Consider the following 18,432-nt stretch of genomic DNA (forward strand, 5'->3'; position numbering starts at 1 on the left):
GCAGTTCTCAGGGATGCCTACCATTCCTCGGGGTCCCGTGTGTGTAGCACTTAGTGGACATTTTCCTCTGTACTCCTCACTACAGACCAACCCGTGAGGAAGACTGCAGGGCCCGGGCTGATCCGGGCAAGTGGATCGTTCAGTCTTGTCAACCAAATGCCTCTGGATTGAGGCAGTTCCACAGGAGTCCAGACGCCCTGCCCATGGCAGCTGCTGATGGCTCCAGCTTCTTGGCCGCTTGCCCAGGGGCTTTGGGGGCTTGGTTTACACTGGTGGTCATCTATCCCTCCCCTGGGCTCCTCTTCCACCTACCCTGAGGCTCCACCCTGCATGAATGAACGCGCAAGTTGACTGGCTTTGGCCGGGGAACAAGGCACTCCAGAGAGATGCTGATGCTGAGTTAGTGACCCCAGTCGTTTTGAGGGTGGCAGGGCCTGGCAGGTTACAACACGTCTCTGTTCCTGCCATGGGCCATAGGAAGTTGTGCTCTGGATCTGCATCTGTGGCAGAGCTGGCCTTCTCTGTCTGTCATAGGAAACCAGCACAGCACATGCCAGAGCCCTTCATGAGAAGTGCCTTTCCAAAAATGCTGTCCTGGGGGTGCCAAGAGCTCCTGCCTGACTCTGTATCCAGTTATCAAGATGATGGGTGGTCCCAGGATAAACCCTCGGGGAAGGGGGACCCTCGGGAGGCACAGGGAGATATTGGTAGACCCTGGTCCTGGATGAGAACAGGTCAGCTGCAACGGGGCTGGGACCCTTGTGGAAGCCAGAGTCACAGCCAGGCTGCGAGACCAACCTCCTGGGAGGCGGGGGACCATGGACCAGCCCCAGTGTCTATGCCTCTGGATCCCTGCATCAGAGACATGGCCTGAAGAACGCTGACCTCCAGTCTGGGCTTGCATAGCCAGTTGGTTTGCCCTTCTGTAGGTAGTTAAAGGTGCTGAGGGTCAGAAGCCTCAGGGGAGTTTTCTCTGGGAAAAGTCAAAGGTCAGGTCAGGGAGGAGACCTTCACCCAGCATTGGGTCAACCCCTGCTCCAAAGGGGCTGAAAGGGAAAACAAAGGCAGGTAGAGGAGCACTGACGGACTTCCTGTCCCAGAGTCCCAGACCCGCGAGGGTTTATGGCTTGCACAGATCTTCATGAGCGGGAGGGAAGCCCAGCTTCTGCTACATTCTCCCAAGCACCCGGCGAGCAAGATGTAACCCCTGCTTTTCTTCCCTTTCCTTTTTCCCTACTTGAGGAGTCTGAGCTCAGAGAGAGGAAATGGTATGCTCAAGAACCTGATCTCCCTGCTTCCACTCCATCTGCTCCCATCTCAGGAAATGGCACTCCTGCTGTCTAATCGCTCAGGCCAGAGACCTGAAACTCTTAGGACATCTCTCCTCCCATCTGATCCATCACCTGTTCCATGGGTTCTGCTTCCAAAATATACTGGAAGTGCCCTACTCTCCCTCTCACCGTCCCATCAAGCATCCATGGATTGCTGTGGCCTCCTTCCTGCCTTCTCTTGCAACTCCCCAAATTCTGCACACAGCACCTTAAAGGCCTTGAAAATGCAAATCAGCTGATCATTTTAGTAATGTCCAAAACACTGACTACGGCCTACAAGGCTCATCTCTGGCCCCTCTCCCCAGGCCCACTGACTTCTTCAGCCTCTGGAGGGAACCAAACCCATCCTATCTCAGAACCTCGCCCACTTCCCCTCCCTCACCATCTGGTTTCAGCTGAGGCCCCTCCTTAGAGAGCTTTCTTGACTCCTGTCCCACCACCCCATCCATCAGAGCCTTCCCACTCTTGGGGGGACCAGCTTGTTTATTTACTGTAGAGGCAGGTGGAATTCCCATACCTAGCGCCTGGACCTAGGCACTCAAACAATAATTACTGAGAGGGTAAGGGGAGGAAGGGGAGGAGAAGTAAACAATCATGCAAAGTAGGTGTTACTACCTCCCTTTCAGGGACTTGCTTCCTATCTGGCACTCATTTCATGTGAACTCTTTTTGAGTTTTTGAAGATTTTGATGCACCCCCGGTGAGTGTGTGTGCGCACGCGCGCGCCTGGAGGGCAGGACCGACCTGTAGAGAACAGGGTTTTCCGTGCTCCAGTCATTGGGTAGGCTGTGCACCCACTTCCGCTGCCGAGAAGTCATCATCTCCCCCTCAGGAATATCCACTTTCTTCATCAAGGGCTTGCTGCCATTCTTCAGGGTCATGGAACGCTCTGCGGCGGGCTTCCTGGAGGCCACCAAGGAGTGGACCAGCTGCACCTGAATCCACGGAAGATCTGGGTTGCGGGGCTCAGAGTGCACACTACCCAGCACCCTCAGGCTGACTGTGCAGTCGTAGGAGGGTAAGTGGGAACCTGCCAGCAGGATGGGACTTTGCAGAGAAGCTTTCAACCCCAGGCAGAGGAGGGTTCTCCACGCCCCATAACACAGGAGGGTTCTCCACTCCCCATAACAGGCATCCAGCCACTTTCAGGAAGGCATCTCTTCAGAAATTTTAATGAGGACCAAGACGCTCATCCCAGCATTTTTATAACCACAAGTAATTGGGAAAATGGAACTGTCCACTAACATGGGATTCAGTGAGTAAACGCGGTGTGTGCCTTCAATGGAATGCTAGGCATTTATTAAAAATAAGACTTAGAGAGGATTTTGTTTATGACATGGGGCAATGCTTATGATATGATACACCACAAAACATATCAACTAAAACATAAATTAAAAAGTATAGCCAAAACGATACAGAATGATCTCAAAATGTTAAATGCTTAGAAAAACGACCAGGAGAAAATATGTGAAACGTTGAGAATGGTGTGTTGTGTCCGGGGAGCGGGATCCTGTGAGGAATTTGTTTCCTTGGTGTCGTTACCTTTTGTAATTTCCAAGCCCTCTACAGAGAGCATTATTTAGGGCTCAAAGGTAGGAATGCAAATCCCTTTTAAATAATCAGTATGAAATTTCAAAGGAAGGGGTTAAGTCTGTGTATTTAAGATCTCGTTTTGTCTGTGCAGTTTTCTTATAGATGGCAAGGCAATCCAACAGCCTATGTGGTTGTCAAGAAGGTGTACATTATGGCAAGTCCTAGAGCAACAAGCAGGCAGCCAGTAAACGTCAAGAAGCAATGGAATGCCCACTGACGTGGAAAAGGTCGGGAGATACTGTTAACAGGGAAAAAGCAGGTTTCAAAACACTAGTGTAAACATTAAGTGAAATAAGTCAGAAAGAGAAAGACAAATACCATATGATCTCACTTATATGCGGAATCTAAAGAAAAGAATAAGTGAATGAACTAATCAGAGACAGTTATGGAAACATGGAGGAAAAACAGAGGGTTGCTAGAGGGGGGGGGGATAAGGGGAAGGTGAGAGGTTTTGGGAACGTACGGGGGGATGGTGGATGGGGGGAGGGGGTTCACACAGTGTGAGGGATGTAAATGATAAACGTCTAAGTTTTGCTTTGTCTTGTGCACCTGAAACTAATAAAAAAAAAACAAAAAAAAAACCACTAGTGTAGAATCAAACCCAATTTTTAAACAGAAAAATTAGAAATGCTTGTATGCAAAGGAAGAAGGCCCAGGGCACCCCATGGGTAATTCAGGCTATTTCTGAGTAATTTAAATTTAACTAAAACCTTTAATTAACATGTTCTAATTTTCAAGAATAGACATTCTAATTTTATATTCCTACCTTTTAAGAACTAAGAAGAATTATTTTAAAAATCAAAGCAATTTTCAAAGGCCTTATTTCATTCGATTCCCAGGCAAGGAAACCTTCAGAGGGAGGGAATTTTGCGGAGGAGCAAAGTTTGGGGAGCAGGAAAAGGGGAACAGAAGGATAGGCCTACCTCAGCCTCAAAGATCTGCTGGTAGACTTTCCCGCTGCGAACCTTGGTCACCTTCCCCACTGAGGACATCTTGGCCGCTGGCTGGACACCCCTGCGGGGAAGCAGCTGTCCAGAAATCATGTCTGGGGTTTGATATTAAGACCTGGAGGTTGAGAGATCAACTCCTCTGACCCCTCCCAAGAGCAAGTCCTGCAGGCAGCCTGGCAGTGGTGGGACCCACTGGGGCCACGGCCCCTCTGCTCTGGGAGAAAGCCTCTAGCCCCTCTCCAGCCTCAGGGTTTTTATTTTAAATAAAAACCAGGTAGGGGCGAAGAAACCAAAAGGAAACAAACCTCAGACAAGAACTGAACTCGTGGAGAAGTCTGGCTGTCCCAGTTGTGCAGGACGCAAATCCGAGAGGGACTGTGAAGCAAAGAATAATAAATGACTATTGTTTTGTGCTTCATTCCCCCAAGCTCTTCTGGGAAAAGTCAGAGCGCCCAAGGTGCCAACTGGGATTTCAGACCGGCCTTGAACCCCAAACCTGGTACTGAACACGGTTCCTGGGTCCTCACCCCATCCTACCCCTGAATGGACCCAGGGAGGGGGAAGTGGAGGGAAGGAGCAACCTGACTGTAGCCACTCTAATTACCGCCTGCTGCCTGCTGAGAAGACCCAGCAGGCTCCTCTCATGCCCCGCCCCCAGCCCACTAAGGAGCAGGGGCAGACCCTGGACATCACCTCTGAGCCACGCCGAGCGGAAGGAAGCCCCGAGCCCACGGGCTTGGCCTCACCTCAATCTGCAGAAAGCACAACTCAAGTCAGCCAGGACCTGTTCTGTCTCAACTGCAACAGGACAACTTCGTCTCCAAGGCAACGTGGAGAGGCAGGAGCCCCACTGGCCCCGCCCTCACTTCCTTTCCACCGAGGGAGGGTTCCCCTTAGCCGTGGGAGCGCCGCCCACGTGGAGTTGTGAAACTCTCATTAGTCAACCCCTGCCTTCCAGGTCAGTTTCTCCTCTGCACAGGGGATATCTCCGGACTGTCAGGAGGGTCCAGAGAAGCACACTAAATGTGCTGAAAACTAGTGGGAGAAAGGAGGTTTAGCTCTGAGCCATTAATTATGATCAAGAAAATCCATCCTATCTTCTTTACGTGGTAAAAACCAACCTCTGCTGGGAAGTAGCGGAATAGCGCTTGACTATAAGTAAGAAGTGAAAAATATCTCTAAAAGAGACCACTTCTTTCTTAGTTTAGAAGAGCTCAGAATTCAGGTCTCAAGGCTTAAATGGAGTTATAATAAAAAGGCTAATTTATATGACTCTTTGAGTTCCATTCATCCGACCCACCACTGCCACACAACCCTCCTAAATACAGCTCTGACCCACCCGCTCTCCTGCTCAGAGGGCCCTCACCAACCGGGCAGCCCCTACCGCACCCCTGGATGACCAGAGGCCCCACCTCTGCTTCCCACCTGGAGTCTCCCTGCTTCAGCAAACTCCTCACTCTCCCTGCACGTGCCCTGTCCTGCCCTTCCTCATCCCGCTCCTCTGCTGGGATCCTCCCAGTCTGCACACATCCCAACTCCGCCCATACTTCCGGTCCACTACCTGCAACAAGTGCCCCATCCTCTCAGCCTGGCCCCCACCTCACCTTCCTCACCTCGTCACCTCTCCTCTCTCTGAGCATCTTGTATATTAGTTGCTGTCAAGTATAGTTCAGAGCACCTGTTGGAGGTGTTTCCTGAAGGGTAGATAGATAATGCCTTACTAAGTTTCATTCAACTTAGATTGCCCTTAGCAGGGGACTGTTCTCAGGAAGCCAGGCCCCTGCTGCTCCTCCTGTCTTCAGTATGTCCCCCAAGGGGCGGGACACCTGCCTGCAGTCCCTTGGGCCAGGTGAACCAACGGGCTGCTTACCCTTGGGTCTGAATGGCTGAGCCAGGGACAGATATGTGTGCATTCTGTGACTTCCCCCTCTGCCCCTATAGCAGTCACTGCTAATCAATCACAGGGTTTTCACCTGGGTGTCTGTCTAACTGGCAATGACACATGCCCTAGATGGTTGATAAGTCTGCGGAACTGATGGATTCTTAGTGGATCCTTCCTGAATGGAAGTCAGAAGTGTCATGTAAATGAGGAAGTGAAGTAATACCAGCCTATGCCGTGGTCACCCCTTACCCTGTCAGAGTTGATACCTCCAGAGTCCCCTTCCTGAGAGGATAAACAAAGACTGCTGTGCAGGGGAATGTCCTGGGGGATTTCCTGGGGAGGTGAAGCCTTTGGCATGGCCTTGGGCCCAGCCGGGGGTGCAGAGACCCCAGTGGGGGTCAACCAGGCTCCTGAGATACCCCATCCTTCTCTGTCCACTGTTCCGCCTGGCTGGGTGCCTGGACAAACATCGAGAGCCCAGAGCACAGGACCCTGTGAGGCTGGGGTAGTGTGAAGGCAGCTGGGACATGGCCTCTGACTGGAGTGGAGAGAAGCCTCTTCTCTGTGGGCCTCTGAGAAAGTCACTGCCCATTTGGGCCTCTGGCTCCTCATCTGAAAAATGGAGGGTGCCAGTGCTGTGGTGCGGGCCTCACAGAATGGTGATGGAGTCCAAGAGAGGAATGTGCTGGAGCTTCATGCCCCGTTCTGCCTGGAGGTGTGAGGGGAAAACAGTGAGGATAGAACTATGACATTACGTCCTCAGGAGACCCTGTGAAGTACGTGGACTTCTCACACTTTCCAGATGAGGAAACAGGCTCAGGGAGGCCAGGCCACAGGCCCAAGGCCACAAACTGGGCTGTGTTCGAGCTGGGATTGTTCTAGAATCAGAGCACGCCGGAGGACAGAGTAGCATTGGTACTGACTTGGGTCTATGTCCAGGGTCTGAGGTTACAGGTTTTGGGGGGGAAATGGGGTGAGCGGGTTTGGCCTCAATGACCTTTCCTGGATCCTGGCAGGTGCAGCCTTCCAAGTTTGCCATCCTGGAGATAATAACCCAGGTTGCCCAGAAGAGCAGCAGTAGCATCAGGTGAGTGTGCCTGTGGGGGAGGGGCTCTAGGGTCAGAGGAGAGGGGCTCCTCCCTCCCAGCTGGAGGCCTCCCAACTGAGAGGAAGGGCCTTCCTCCTGCCGCCCTGCCTCCTGTCACCATAGCGGCTGGTACCCTCCCTTAGGAGTGAGCAGGAAGAGGGCCTGGAGAGCTGGGTGCAGGATAGATTTGGGGGTGGGGGGGGCCCAGGACCTGTGATTTGCCAGAAGCCGGCCCTGAGAGGTGATTAGAAGGAGTCTGGTGTTTCTGGGGTGAGGGGAGGGAGGATTGAGGGGAGGCTGCTCCACATGGGAACCCTGGGGTGGGCCGAGCCGGAAGGCTGAGGGTGAGTTTTCAGGGGAGGGGATGGCGGGCACCTGAGAGGGCCTCATCACCACTCCCAGCCTGATGGCACAGGGTGTCGTCCTCTTCCTTGGCACGTTCTTCACTGACCTGGTAAGGCTGGACACTGTGACAGGGGATTGTGAGGAGGGGAATGAGCCTGGGGGCAGGACAGTGGGGACCCGGGTCCTGAGACTTGGTAGTGGAGAGCCCCCCATACTGAGCCCTGAGTTCTCAGCACGTGGCAACCTCCTCTCAGGAGAGCCTCTCGGCAGCCCCTGTGACCTAAGGGGTCACACCCATTTTAGGGATGAATGAACGGAGGCTTCGCATAAGACACCCATCTGGGCTGGCTCCCCAGGCTGGTGAAGTGGCAGAGCTGCCTGAATGCAAAGCTGCAGGAGGTTTTGTCACAGCTGGACTCAACCTCTTCCTCAGGCGGTGCCCACAGAGGGCAGGGGTGTCAGGTTCCTCCAAGTCAGGCAGCACATAAGTGCCTGGGGCCTCAGTCTCCCTGTATGCCGTCACAGAGGATGGGGCTAGCGGTCCCTGAGTTTCAGCTCCCGTGTTTCCCCCACTCGGGAGCCTTGAGTCTGGCCTACATACTAGTCCTGTTTTCTGTGTGTGCCCTGCCCCCTCAAGGGCGCTGGTGGTAGTGCAACATGAGAAGAGGTAAAGATGGGGGCCAGTTATGGGGTTGGGGCTCTTTCTGGTGAACTATGGCTATTTGCATCCCAGGGGAATCAGATCAAGCTCCACAACGGCATAAGGTGACCAGCTGTCACACTCACTGCCGGGGAGAGGAGGGAAGTGGAGATCAGAGACTTCCCTGGGCAAGACACTCCTTGCTCCCTCCCCTCCGTCTTACATTTATTGGGAGACTTTGATAACAGAGAAGTGGGAGACCCATTAAGTTGTGGGTGGGACTGGCAACAAGGACAACTTCCAGGAGAAAGGGTTACTTGCACCCCATCTGAGAACAGTTAGGACCTGGATTGGAATTGGAGGGATGAAGGGTTCGCATGTGTGCAAAGACCCAGGATGGGCCCCCGGCCTCACTCCTCATTCCCCACAAGGCTCTGCAGCATCCCCCTCCGGGGCCTATCTGCAGCCTGTCCTGCCCTCTGGCTCCACAATACAAAGTAATGAGAAAGAGCCTGCTGCTCCAGGTAGCAGTAAATGATTACAACTTCAAGCCTGAGGAGCAATCTGGGGCCTGGTTCCAGGGTCTGGAGCCGCTCAGAGAGAATGAGGTAAGGCTGGGCAGGAGCTGGGTGAGGGCAGACTCTCCCTGGTAGCTGGCTCCAGAGAGCGTATGGCCATGGCTCCCTTATCAGCCCCAGGCCTTACTGCACGGTTACCCCTGAGGTCCCCAGACTTGAGCTGCTGGGCAGGCGCTGGGTGGGAAACCTGCAGTGTGACTCCCGGTGGGCTCACAGGTTGCTGCTCTGTCTTGCAGCTACAACCTGTCCTGCCACCTGGAGCCCCAGTCCTAGTCAGCCAGCAGGACACTCGAGGCCAAGAACTGGCCGTCATCGAGCTTAGGGGGGAGGGAGTGTCCAGGCTGGCAATGGCTGAATCCTCAGGGCTCAGTAAAGCTTTGGGCAAAGTGTGGTATTGGGGAGTCAGATCCCAGCTCCACCAGATCAATCCTGTGCTGGGACAACCCAGCCCAGCTTTCTGGGACTCGGTTTCCTCCTCTGTGAAATGGGTGATGCTAAATGATCACTCACATTGCAGGGACAAATGGGGTCCTGTTGACTGACCGAGCACTCAGCACATTGTCTGGAGCACAGAGTGCAGCGCGGGGGCAGGGTGACCCTGGGGGAGGCCCCCTAAGGTAATCCCTCTCTTCTATCCAGCCACCAGGCCCTCAACACAGAACTCAGATCACACTCCTAACACTAGGGGGCTTTCACACTCCTAAGACCAGCTCAAAAGCGACCTCTTGTTCAGCAGTGGGGGCATAACTGGGGCACTCGGGGTACATTGGGTCAGCTCCTCCTGCTCTGAGGGGAAGAACATTGTGAGCCTTTTCCTGGGGTTTCCATGAAGGCCAGAAGAGGAGATGACACCGTCCCATCTCCCTGACTGCTCTTTCCCAAAGTCTATCAACTTATTGCGGTAGGGGGGCAATATTTATCTTTTGAAAATAGTAAATGCTAAATTTGAATATTATTATATTAAAATCCTTTTCTTTTACAGCCTGAGAGTTGAGGTCTGGTTCTTTCACTTCCTATGCTAATTTAAATGAGATGCAGACTCGCACACTCCTCCTTGAACTAAGATATCGCTTATTGTATATGGGAGAAGGAAGGGAGAAGGGCCAGCCTCCTCCTTGACTATGAAGGAGCCTGTCAAGTCTCCCTTCCTCAGAGGACACGTTCATTTCATTACTGGGAAATGGGCAAGGAGCAGAGCTAGCCCCTCAGAACTCCTGGATTTAGAGCTAGAAGGTACTTTCACAGGCCTAGCAACACCACTGAAATATGGTTGTCTTTAAAAATAGGACAGCGGCTGCCTTTCTACAGACTTGAAGGAAGAGGGAACATATTTTCCTTCTCTTGTTGAAGTTTCTTTTGGCCAAATATTAGGAACTTGTAGTTTTCTGATTCAATCTCTGGAATTTTATCAGCACTAAGTAGGAAAACAATGAAGGAGATTCAACATAAAAGCATATGGAAGGGACAAGGCCAGAGGAAGGTAATTTGTAAATGGACTCAGGGCAGGCAGGATTTCCCACCCTTAGTCCCCCAGTAGGGGCCCATGATCACCCTTTACCTAGATGTGAATCCTTCTGGGATCCTTGTCCAGGACCTCTGAATTCCTTTTCCTGCTTGTTTCACATCCAGAGGAAAGATGTGATGCACCTTTTAAGACTACAGCTGGGCATCTTTCCACAAACACTTACGCTACCTGTGAACCAAGATGTCCAGCATCCCTGCACTTCCTTATACAATTCTTTTTATGACAGAAATTTCCTAGAGGACCCCAGCCTGTCAGCGACATCGTGGCCACTCCTCCCGGCTGGGACCTGATGGATCATGGATGAGTTGTGCTTTGCCAGGATAAGAGTCCGTATACTTGGCATAGAAAGACACCCCCCCCCCCCCCCACTCTCCCTTGCTAGCCAACGTGACTTCTTTGGCCATCTTCTAATAGGTCTAGAAGCAAATAGGGCTGGCTTATGGGTGTAGGTCCTGAGGAGAATCAGCAGTAATTTGCAAGAAAACTCTCCTCAGGGGAGACCATGACAGCTCCTTTCTTCATGGAGCTGAGCATAGTGAGAGGAGGGCAGGCGTTAATCAGGTCACCACCAAGTAGAACATTACAAATAACAATAACTAATATATTTATTGAGAGTTTAGGATTTATCAGGCACTAGCTTAGGCGTGTTTGTATGTGTTAACTTATTCTATCCTTAAAATCATTTGGGGTGTTGCAGGTATTGCCCCTCTTTATATGTAAGGAAAAGGAAGCACAGAAAGGCCAAGTAATTTGGCCAATGTCACACAGCTAGGAAGTGGTGTGGGGCTCCCAACATTGAGTCCCAGTTTTCTGTTTCTAAAAGCAGAATGACAAGCCTAGTTGTGGAGATTAAGTTAAAAGGAATCAGGCTGGCGAGCACACCTAGTGACATAACTGGATTTACGCAGGTACTCACTAATCATTGCTGGGATCCAATGGCTCTGGAGGTGGACGGGGATTTCCCACATGCTGCGGGTGGGTCCTCCTGGCACTCACAGGCTTCATGAGTGACTGAATGGTCAGACTTTGTACAGGTCCCGGCCATCAGAGACCTTATGCTCAGGTGTGAAGAATTCGGGTAAGTCCTGAGCCCTCTGCACAAAGAGAAATGTCCAGGCTCCCCAGCCTGGCATCTGGGCCTCCGTGGGTGGCCTACCAGCCCCCAACACCCTGCATAGCAGACACCAGATGACTCATCCTCCTCAAACATGCCTGGACCTGTCCTGCCACTATCACTTTGCTCTTTTTGTCCACCACCTGGAAAGCCTGCACACCCTGTCTCTGCCTCCTCAGACAGGCAGTTTTCCCAGGGGGATCCCCCCTTGCTAGAGAGAATCGGTACATCTTCTCTGTGACCAAGGCCCAGGTCATTTCCGATCCGTCCCTCATCCCAGTGGCCATGGCAGGGAGAGCTCAGCATGTGCCCAGTCGCCCTACCAGACTGGACGCCTCTCCCATCATGGACTCCTCTCCCATCACCATGAGGCCTGGAAAGCAGGAAACAATGAGGACCCTGTTGAATTAAGGCCGCACTTTCTTCCACAGAAAAATTGCATCAGGTGGTTAAACTCTCCTGCTATAGAAATTTTACCACCTTCTTCAGGGACACAACGTTCTGCCTGTGATCAAATTATGTGCTTCTCAACATGGAACCTTCCAAGGCTGCCTCCTAACCATGGAGAGTAGAAATCATGATTCAGCAGTTTGTTCAACAGAGATTCTCTTTAGTTCTTGATCTTCACCAAGGGAGTGAATTAGATACGAGAGGTCATCGTTCAGCCCAGGTGCCGTCCCCTGAGTGGCTGGTGCTGTGCGCCATCTACATGGACGGTGGCTGTGCATCCCATGACATTGCAGGGACAATGGCTGGGTAGCCTCAGCCTTCTTAGGGGGAGTCGTCCTGGGATGGACTTGGAGCAGTGTGGGAGGTCAGTGTCAGCTCTCCGGGCACGTCAGCGGAATCTGGATAAACTCCTGGGAGCCATGTCCTGATTTCGATTTTCTGAGCATGACCAGTCTGGGGTTGTTGATCAGGGTCTGCAGCAGGAGCCACCTCGTCCTGGACCTAGCTGAGATGCGGGGACCTAGGACAGAATCAGAGCAGGCAGATTGGGGGGAGAGGGCAGCTGTCTCTGTCCTTCTCGGACACTAAGAAAAACTGCCTGGGAGGGACGAGGTGTAGCGTCAAAGTGGGAGAAGAAGCTGCACCAAGACTCCGGGGGACATGAGCGTGGCGGGAGGGATGTGAGTTTTCCCAGAGCTGGGAATCTGCCGTGTTGGGATCAGCGATGAACAGTCCACATGGGTACTGACAGGACATGGCTAACGGGGCTTCCCAGCAGAAGGCAGAGCAGAGGGATAGGGTGGGTGTAGACAGACAGAGGCTTGAGGAGCTGGAGTGGTGGCCGTGAGAGCTGTGGTACACATCACTGAGTGCCACCTTGGAGGGCATCTGGCCTGAAGCCTGGGATATGGGTGGGGTCTCCAAAAAAATGGGGAATGGAGGACAAAGCAGAAGTAGAACTCATTTCTGGGAACAAGGGACGAGCCTGGATAGAAGGACAAAGACATAAGGTTTCAGGGGTCCCGTCACCAGGCTGATGGCGGGTAAACCTCCTGAGCGCCTGGGTAGATTTCCCAAGGCATGGAGTGTGGAGGAAGGGGAGCAGGGAGGGGAAACCTGGGACATCTCGGGGATCCCAGAGAAGCCTTAGGGTTCTTGTTTCCTGGGTCTAACCCCAGGGTGGGTCCAAACAGGAGGCTTACCTGATGACTGACTGAGGTGCCCGTATTGGATGGCCTGCTGCAGCCTCCGCTCCCTGTGGCCCGTGATGAGGAGGTGACAAAAGCTGACGAGCACGGGGTTCGTATGATAATGGTCCACATAGAGCATGCCAATCCATGCACGGAACCCTGACATCCAGAGGGCAAGTGAGGCCACGCGGCACATCCATCCCAGGACGGCCCCAGCCTGTGCTTTTTATGACATAACTACAGCGTCCCTTTGTTCCTAAACTGTGCCCGTGTCTCTGCTGAGAATCTAGAAAATTAGGTATAAAGAGCTGAAAGTGTTCCTAGAGATCACATTCTAATCCATCCACTTTACGGGGAACCAGAAGCTTAAAGGAGCTGGGAGCCACTGTGGCCAATACAGAGAAGCCATTAGTTGTGTAATGAACGGATGAGTGAATGAATGGGCACGGGCCAGAAACAGAACAAAAACAAATTTTGCTTTATGAAAATGGCTTTGACTTGGAGTATTTCAACTGAACAGACTGTTTTCTTAACTAACTTTCTAACTAATACCCAGTAATTCCGAGATGTGTCCTTTTTCAAACTTTGCAGAGCTGTGATTCATAAATTATCTTCTAACTCTTCAGACAGAATTCCACAACCTCTTACTGCCTACCATTATACCTCAGAGGTCTGTCAAATACACAGGTATTTAGTGGCCTGAATTTCCTCTGACCGTTGGGCTGAATGTTTATTTATTTGTGTTTCCTACTCAGCTTTATAGCTTCCCTGGGAAGATAAGCTCTAAGCATAAGTGAAGAGAGAACTTGAGGCCTCTCTGGTACCCGCCCTCCAGGAAGTTTCCGCAAAGGTAGCAAGTCCAGCCCTCCCCAGATGCGTGGCCACCGTGGCTGGCCACTTACCCATGTCCGCTCTCTCATAACCACTCTGCATGATGGTCCTGTCAATGCGGGCGATCAGCCACGAGCCCAGGATGCAGCTGATGAGCAGCCTGGAGAGGCAGGCGCCCAGGCCCAGCAGCACGTTATAGAAGAACAGAAAGTAGTTGAAGTTGTGGAACACTTTCCTGCAAACGGAAGCAGGCAGAGGGGCGGCACCCGTTCAGTGTGAGAAGGTGGCCAGGCAGGCAGGCTCCAGGGCCCCCAGACCTATGGTCCAATCCTCCATCTCCCGGCTCCTGGCCATGTGAGTCACGCTGTAAGTGGGAGCTGGCTGTCCCCACCTCACAGCACTGGCATAAGCACTGGCTCCAATGGACTGTAGAGGGCTCTGAGCACAGCACAGGGCAAATGTTAGTGGCAACTTAATGTTTGATGGGAATCTTTGGGTTCTGAGGTTTCTTGTATGAGAAATCTCACGTGGCCTCAGCTGATTTTGTGGTTGGAACAGAGGTTGTGACTTTCCCACTGTCAATTGGAAGAGAGACCTGCCCCGGCTGGAACGGCTCCAGGTCGTCCAGATGAAATTACCCAAATGACCACTTGACCAGGTGATTTCCTGTTGCCTGTGGGATAAAGTCCAAACTTTGCATATTGAATTTCTGGGCCGTCTTTGAGAGGGGCCTTTCTGGCACTGTTACTTTGTGCCTCCTCCATCTAAGGTCACTGCATGGCCACCATATTAGATTCTCATTGCTCTTCCGACATGCCCTGCCCTTCCATGGCTTTCTGCCTGCATCTGGGCAGTGGGGGCAGTCCTCTGAGAGCCATGCCCTCTCCTCACCTCTACCTGTAGGAATCCCACCACCCTGCCGGCCTCAGCTCAAACGTCCCACCTACAGTGGAATTAACCACTCCCGCCTCTCCTCTACCACCCTGCCTCGCCTCCATTACTTGCATTTCTGTCCCTTTGCACCCCTTGGAGTTTACTGTCCCTATATCTGTGTCTGTCAGCTCCAGTGGACCATTGGCTTCTCACAGGCAGGTCCTATGGAGATATCTCTTTATCCTCAGTGCTCATGTTGTTTCCTCTATGAGTGAGTGCTTTGAATAAATGACTTAGGAAGGCGTACCACTACAGGCCAGGCACTACGGTACTAAGTTCTTACGTGAACACATTTCATTCTCGGAACACTTCTTCGAGGTATGCACAATTATTTGTAAAATAAGGAAACTGAGGTTCATGGATATTTAGTAATGTCACATAGCTCCTGAGGGGTGGAGCCAGAATTTGGATCCAGGCAGTTTGAACCACTCCTGAACCACCCCCTCAGAGAGCATAGCGTCTGCCCAGGGACCTGCCAGTGATGAAGAGGGAGGAATGAGAGACTGCTGAGACCAAAGTCTATACTCACCATGCCCTTCTTTGTCCTCACCTATTGTTGAGCGCCAAGGGCTTCTGCTTGTCAGCTGTGTCCATCTTTGGTTGCAGGAAGAAGCTGGTGGCGATCCACACCTGCAGGATCATGAGTCCCAGGACGATGGATATGGTGAGGCTGAAACACAGGGCGAGACCATCCTGAGGTGGCCTTGTCCCCTCTTCCCCAGCCCTTCTCAAATGCCCAGCGAGAAAGAGGAGTGAGATGCTGATGGCTTGCCAGACTAACAGTAGCATGAGCTCTGTGCTTTATGCCCACAGAACATTCGCGCACTCCCATTGTGCAGATGAGAAAACTGAGGCTCCCAAAGGGGAGATGACTTTCTCAAAGCCACATGGTCAGACCAGAATTCCAGGATTTAATTATGTTCTTTTGTCCAGGGAGGGCAACTGGGATGAATGGTTTAATAGCATGGTAATCAAAGAAAGGAATGAGGTTTTTAGAAGAGCTCATGAAGGCCATGCAAGAGTGGACAGAGCAGCCTCTTCCCCAGACTCAAGGGTGGCTCTAGGTGAGTATGGAAGGCCAGAGCTCGGAGCAGGGAAGTCCCCAGGGAGCACTACTGAGTGGCAGGGTCCAGTAGTGGTTAAATGAGGCTTCGGTTTCAGATTGACCAGCTCCCAATCCTGCCTCTTCCCCCACCTTGGACAAATTAGCCTCTCTGTGCCTCTGTTTCCTCATCTGAAAAAGAGGGAGCTGATATTAAGTCCCTACCTCAGAGGGTCCTTAAGAAAAAAGACACATAATGAATTCTCAATAATGTCAGCATTCACTTTTATCTTCCATATGGGTTATCTGAGGCTCAAACAAGCAATTTACCCGAGTCACAAAGCTGATCTAAAACCTAAGCTCAGATTCCCTCTCCTTCCACTATACTGTGCTGTCTCTCACTTCACCTCCCCCACCCTCAATCTTCCCATCTATAAAATGGACATATGTGTATCCCCCACAGACACAACTGTGAGAACCCCACTGAACAGTGAGAGTGAAAATATTTGGTAAACTGTAAGGCTCCTATCACAATGAGTTGCTATTTGGGGCCTATGCTTGGGTCAGAGCTAAGAGCCGACATCCAGGGGTTAGTGAGAGCCAAGTGTGAAAGGGGCATTTTGAACAGCAGCTGCAAGGACCCACCGCTCCCAGGCCCCGCGCGATGCCACGCAGCCCCCCTCCCAGCACTTACATCCCGATGCCCAGTCCTTGGAGCATCTCCAGGCCCCGGTTGTGGGTGACGGGCAACACCAGGCCGTACATGAACATCACGCCACCCAGGCTCTGCACCACGTGGATGATGAGGTAGCCTGGGGGCCGAGGGGGCCGGGGTCACTCCAGGGCCCTGGTGACCCACTCCCACGTCTCTGCCTGCAGTCCACTCCTTACGCTGTTGCTTCTGCCTGACATGCCCTCCCTTTTCTTCCTGCTGGCCTTCTGCTCTCCCTGATGGGTGCAGTTCAAATTCAACTGCACTAGAATGCACTCACACCCTGCCCTGGGTGAGGACAGTCCACTTCCTGCTCTGAGTCACCACCGCCCTTAGCACACACACCCTGTGGGCTCGGGACTGGTGGTGACGATGCCCTTCACGTGTGAGATTGTCCCCCTTCCCGAACGAAGGTCCCTTGAGAGCAGGAACTAGGGCTGCCTCGGCCTCCCCTCGCCTCCCTACCCACACAGGTGCCCAGGAAATGTGTGTTGGATTGAATGGGTCGTGTGATGGCACTTACCCCACAGTATGTAGGCTATTTGCCAGCCAGAGTACCTTGCAATGGCCACCTGAGATTTAGAAAGAAAAAGGAGTCTCAGAGGGGAGGAAAACCTGATTGCCTCTGACACATGTATCCATCATTCCTGTCTCATGTGAGACTCACCCACCAACCCACTGAGGCAAGAGTCCTGATTATCCTCATTTTACAGACGAGGACACCTACTGAGGGCCGCATGGGGACTGTCAGAGTCACCCAGCAGCAGAGGAGAGGGCTCTGGACTCCCAGTCCACGGCTCTCCTCCCCCAGGACGCCGCCGCTGTCCGCGGTCCAAGGTGCAGGAGAGCAGGTTTTGGTAAATCACTTAGTCTCAGAGCAGAGAGAGGCATCTATAGACTTACCACACTCTCGGATGAGGAAGGATTATGGAACTTCAGAGGGAGAAAGTGTTTATTTCCTGCCCACAACCTCTTCATGTGCTTTCTAGAGAAAAGGTGAGAAATGGTAATATTCATAACAACCACACTTCCTCATACACTTAGCGCTCAATAAAAAGGCCTGTGAAGGGGATGGCGAGCAGCTCAGCGCCCCCTACTGACCACAGCTCATAGGATGGTCTGATTAGCCTTAAATTTAAAATGTTTTGTAAAAATAATATATAGTTGCCTAGTCCTAATGGTGACTAAATGTGACGTCTGAAGTTGTGTATGTGGCTTTTATTTTCTTCATTTTGCTCTATTTTCTTTTTTTTCTACAATGAATACAAATTACTTATGTAGTAATACCTTAAAACAGATACAAACAGAAAACCATTTCTAATGATAGCCCCAGCTTATAACAACATAAAGGGGAAATAAAAGGGGCTATGACCCCCTCACAATGCCAGCACCCCAAGAAATCCAGTTGTTTTTCTTACTAACAATAGATGTGGTTGTCCCTGGACCTTGTATACACACTTTTGGTTCCAGTTTGGGCTCTGCTGGCACTGCTCGGGCATTCTTAGAAAATTCTGCCAGATACTTTGCTGGCTGAAGACACACCGATGACTCCCAGTGCCCTCTTACCTATAACAAGCCAAAATGTGGAATAGATAGCTCACACACGTGAGGGAGGCAGGCAAAATGGTTACCACCCAGACTCCTGAAACAGAAAAAGTGACAGAAGAGGCCTCAGGAGATAAACTGGAATCGATATTTTCAAAATGCAGAAACTCAGATCAGAAAGGTCTGGGGGAGAAAAATATTCTTCCTTTAACACATTTCTTATGTAAATAAAATGTTGCTTGTATTTCTTTTTCATGTTAGCCACACATAGCCTTGATACACTTTATTTCCTGCATAATCCTCTCTTTCGGTATTAATATTTTCAATCCTGTGAGTAACAAGGAAGAGAAAAGTTATGGAGTATACACATCATAGGTATCTTCCTTCCTTGTAAAACATCATTAATAGTTGCATTTGTAATTGTCACTTTTGTGGGTGGCGACCCACCCGAGTTAAACAGCAGCCTGTGCAAGGATAGTGTTACCTTTGGTGACGTTCATCAGCTCTTGCACCTGCAGGATGACTGGAGTCAGGGTCCCAGTCTGGTTCATGGAGGCGATGTAGCTCTCCAACTTGCCTTCAAACACATCCAGCTCGTTTCTCACATACAGGAACATGCAGAACTCAATGACAATGAACTGGGGACACAGAGCAAATGTTTCAAGGTCTTACCTGAGTCCACCTC

The 18,432-nt window shown here is 51.5% G+C and overlaps 2 protein-coding genes across 5 annotated transcripts in view; both read right to left on the reverse strand.

Moving 5' to 3' along the window:
- Nucleotides 1-4,681, reverse strand: part of CCDC180 (coiled-coil domain containing 180) — a 50,274-nt gene extending 45,593 nt beyond the window's left edge. The window contains exons 1-4 of one of the 2 annotated variants that reach the window (XM_088793371.1): nucleotides 4,620-4,681; nucleotides 4,179-4,248; nucleotides 3,847-3,937; nucleotides 2,075-2,265 (exon numbers count right to left, since the gene is read on the reverse strand). In XM_088793371.1, coding sequence (XP_088649497.1) covers nucleotides 2,075-2,265; nucleotides 3,847-3,915 — 260 coding nt within the window. In that variant the 5' untranslated portion in view covers nucleotides 3,916-3,937; nucleotides 4,179-4,248; nucleotides 4,620-4,681. Of the gene's footprint in view, nucleotides 1-2,074; nucleotides 2,266-3,846; nucleotides 3,967-4,178; nucleotides 4,249-4,619 lie in introns of those variants that run through there. The other variant, XM_088793370.1, reaches the window with a different exon arrangement.
- Nucleotides 4,682-10,506: 5,825 nt separating this feature from the next.
- LOC109446085 (stimulated by retinoic acid gene 6 protein-like) overlaps nucleotides 10,507-18,432 on the reverse strand; it is a 46,297-nt gene continuing 38,371 nt past the window's right edge. For all 3 annotated transcript variants that reach the window (XM_074330743.2, XM_088792796.1, XM_019729171.3), the window contains 9 exons: nucleotides 18,232-18,385; nucleotides 17,769-17,844; nucleotides 17,106-17,187; nucleotides 16,726-16,774; nucleotides 16,185-16,302; nucleotides 14,999-15,118; nucleotides 13,587-13,750; nucleotides 12,697-12,843; nucleotides 10,507-12,014 (listed from right to left, as the gene is read on the reverse strand). In XM_074330743.2, the coding sequence (XP_074186844.2) occupies nucleotides 11,866-12,014; nucleotides 12,697-12,843; nucleotides 13,587-13,750; nucleotides 14,999-15,118; nucleotides 16,185-16,302; nucleotides 16,726-16,774; nucleotides 17,106-17,187; nucleotides 17,769-17,844; nucleotides 18,232-18,385 (1,059 nt within the window). In that variant the 3' untranslated portion in view covers nucleotides 10,507-11,865. The remainder of the gene's footprint in view (nucleotides 12,015-12,696; nucleotides 12,844-13,586; nucleotides 13,751-14,998; nucleotides 15,119-16,184; nucleotides 16,303-16,725; nucleotides 16,775-17,105; nucleotides 17,188-17,768; nucleotides 17,845-18,231; nucleotides 18,386-18,432) is intronic.

The sequence above is a fragment of the Rhinolophus sinicus genome, chromosome 16 (assembly GCF_057876585.1).
Source record: "Rhinolophus sinicus isolate RSI-liver-muscle chromosome 16, RSI-T2T, whole genome shotgun sequence".
In the NCBI taxonomy this organism is placed as follows: Eukaryota; Metazoa; Chordata; class Mammalia; order Chiroptera; family Rhinolophidae; genus Rhinolophus; species Rhinolophus sinicus.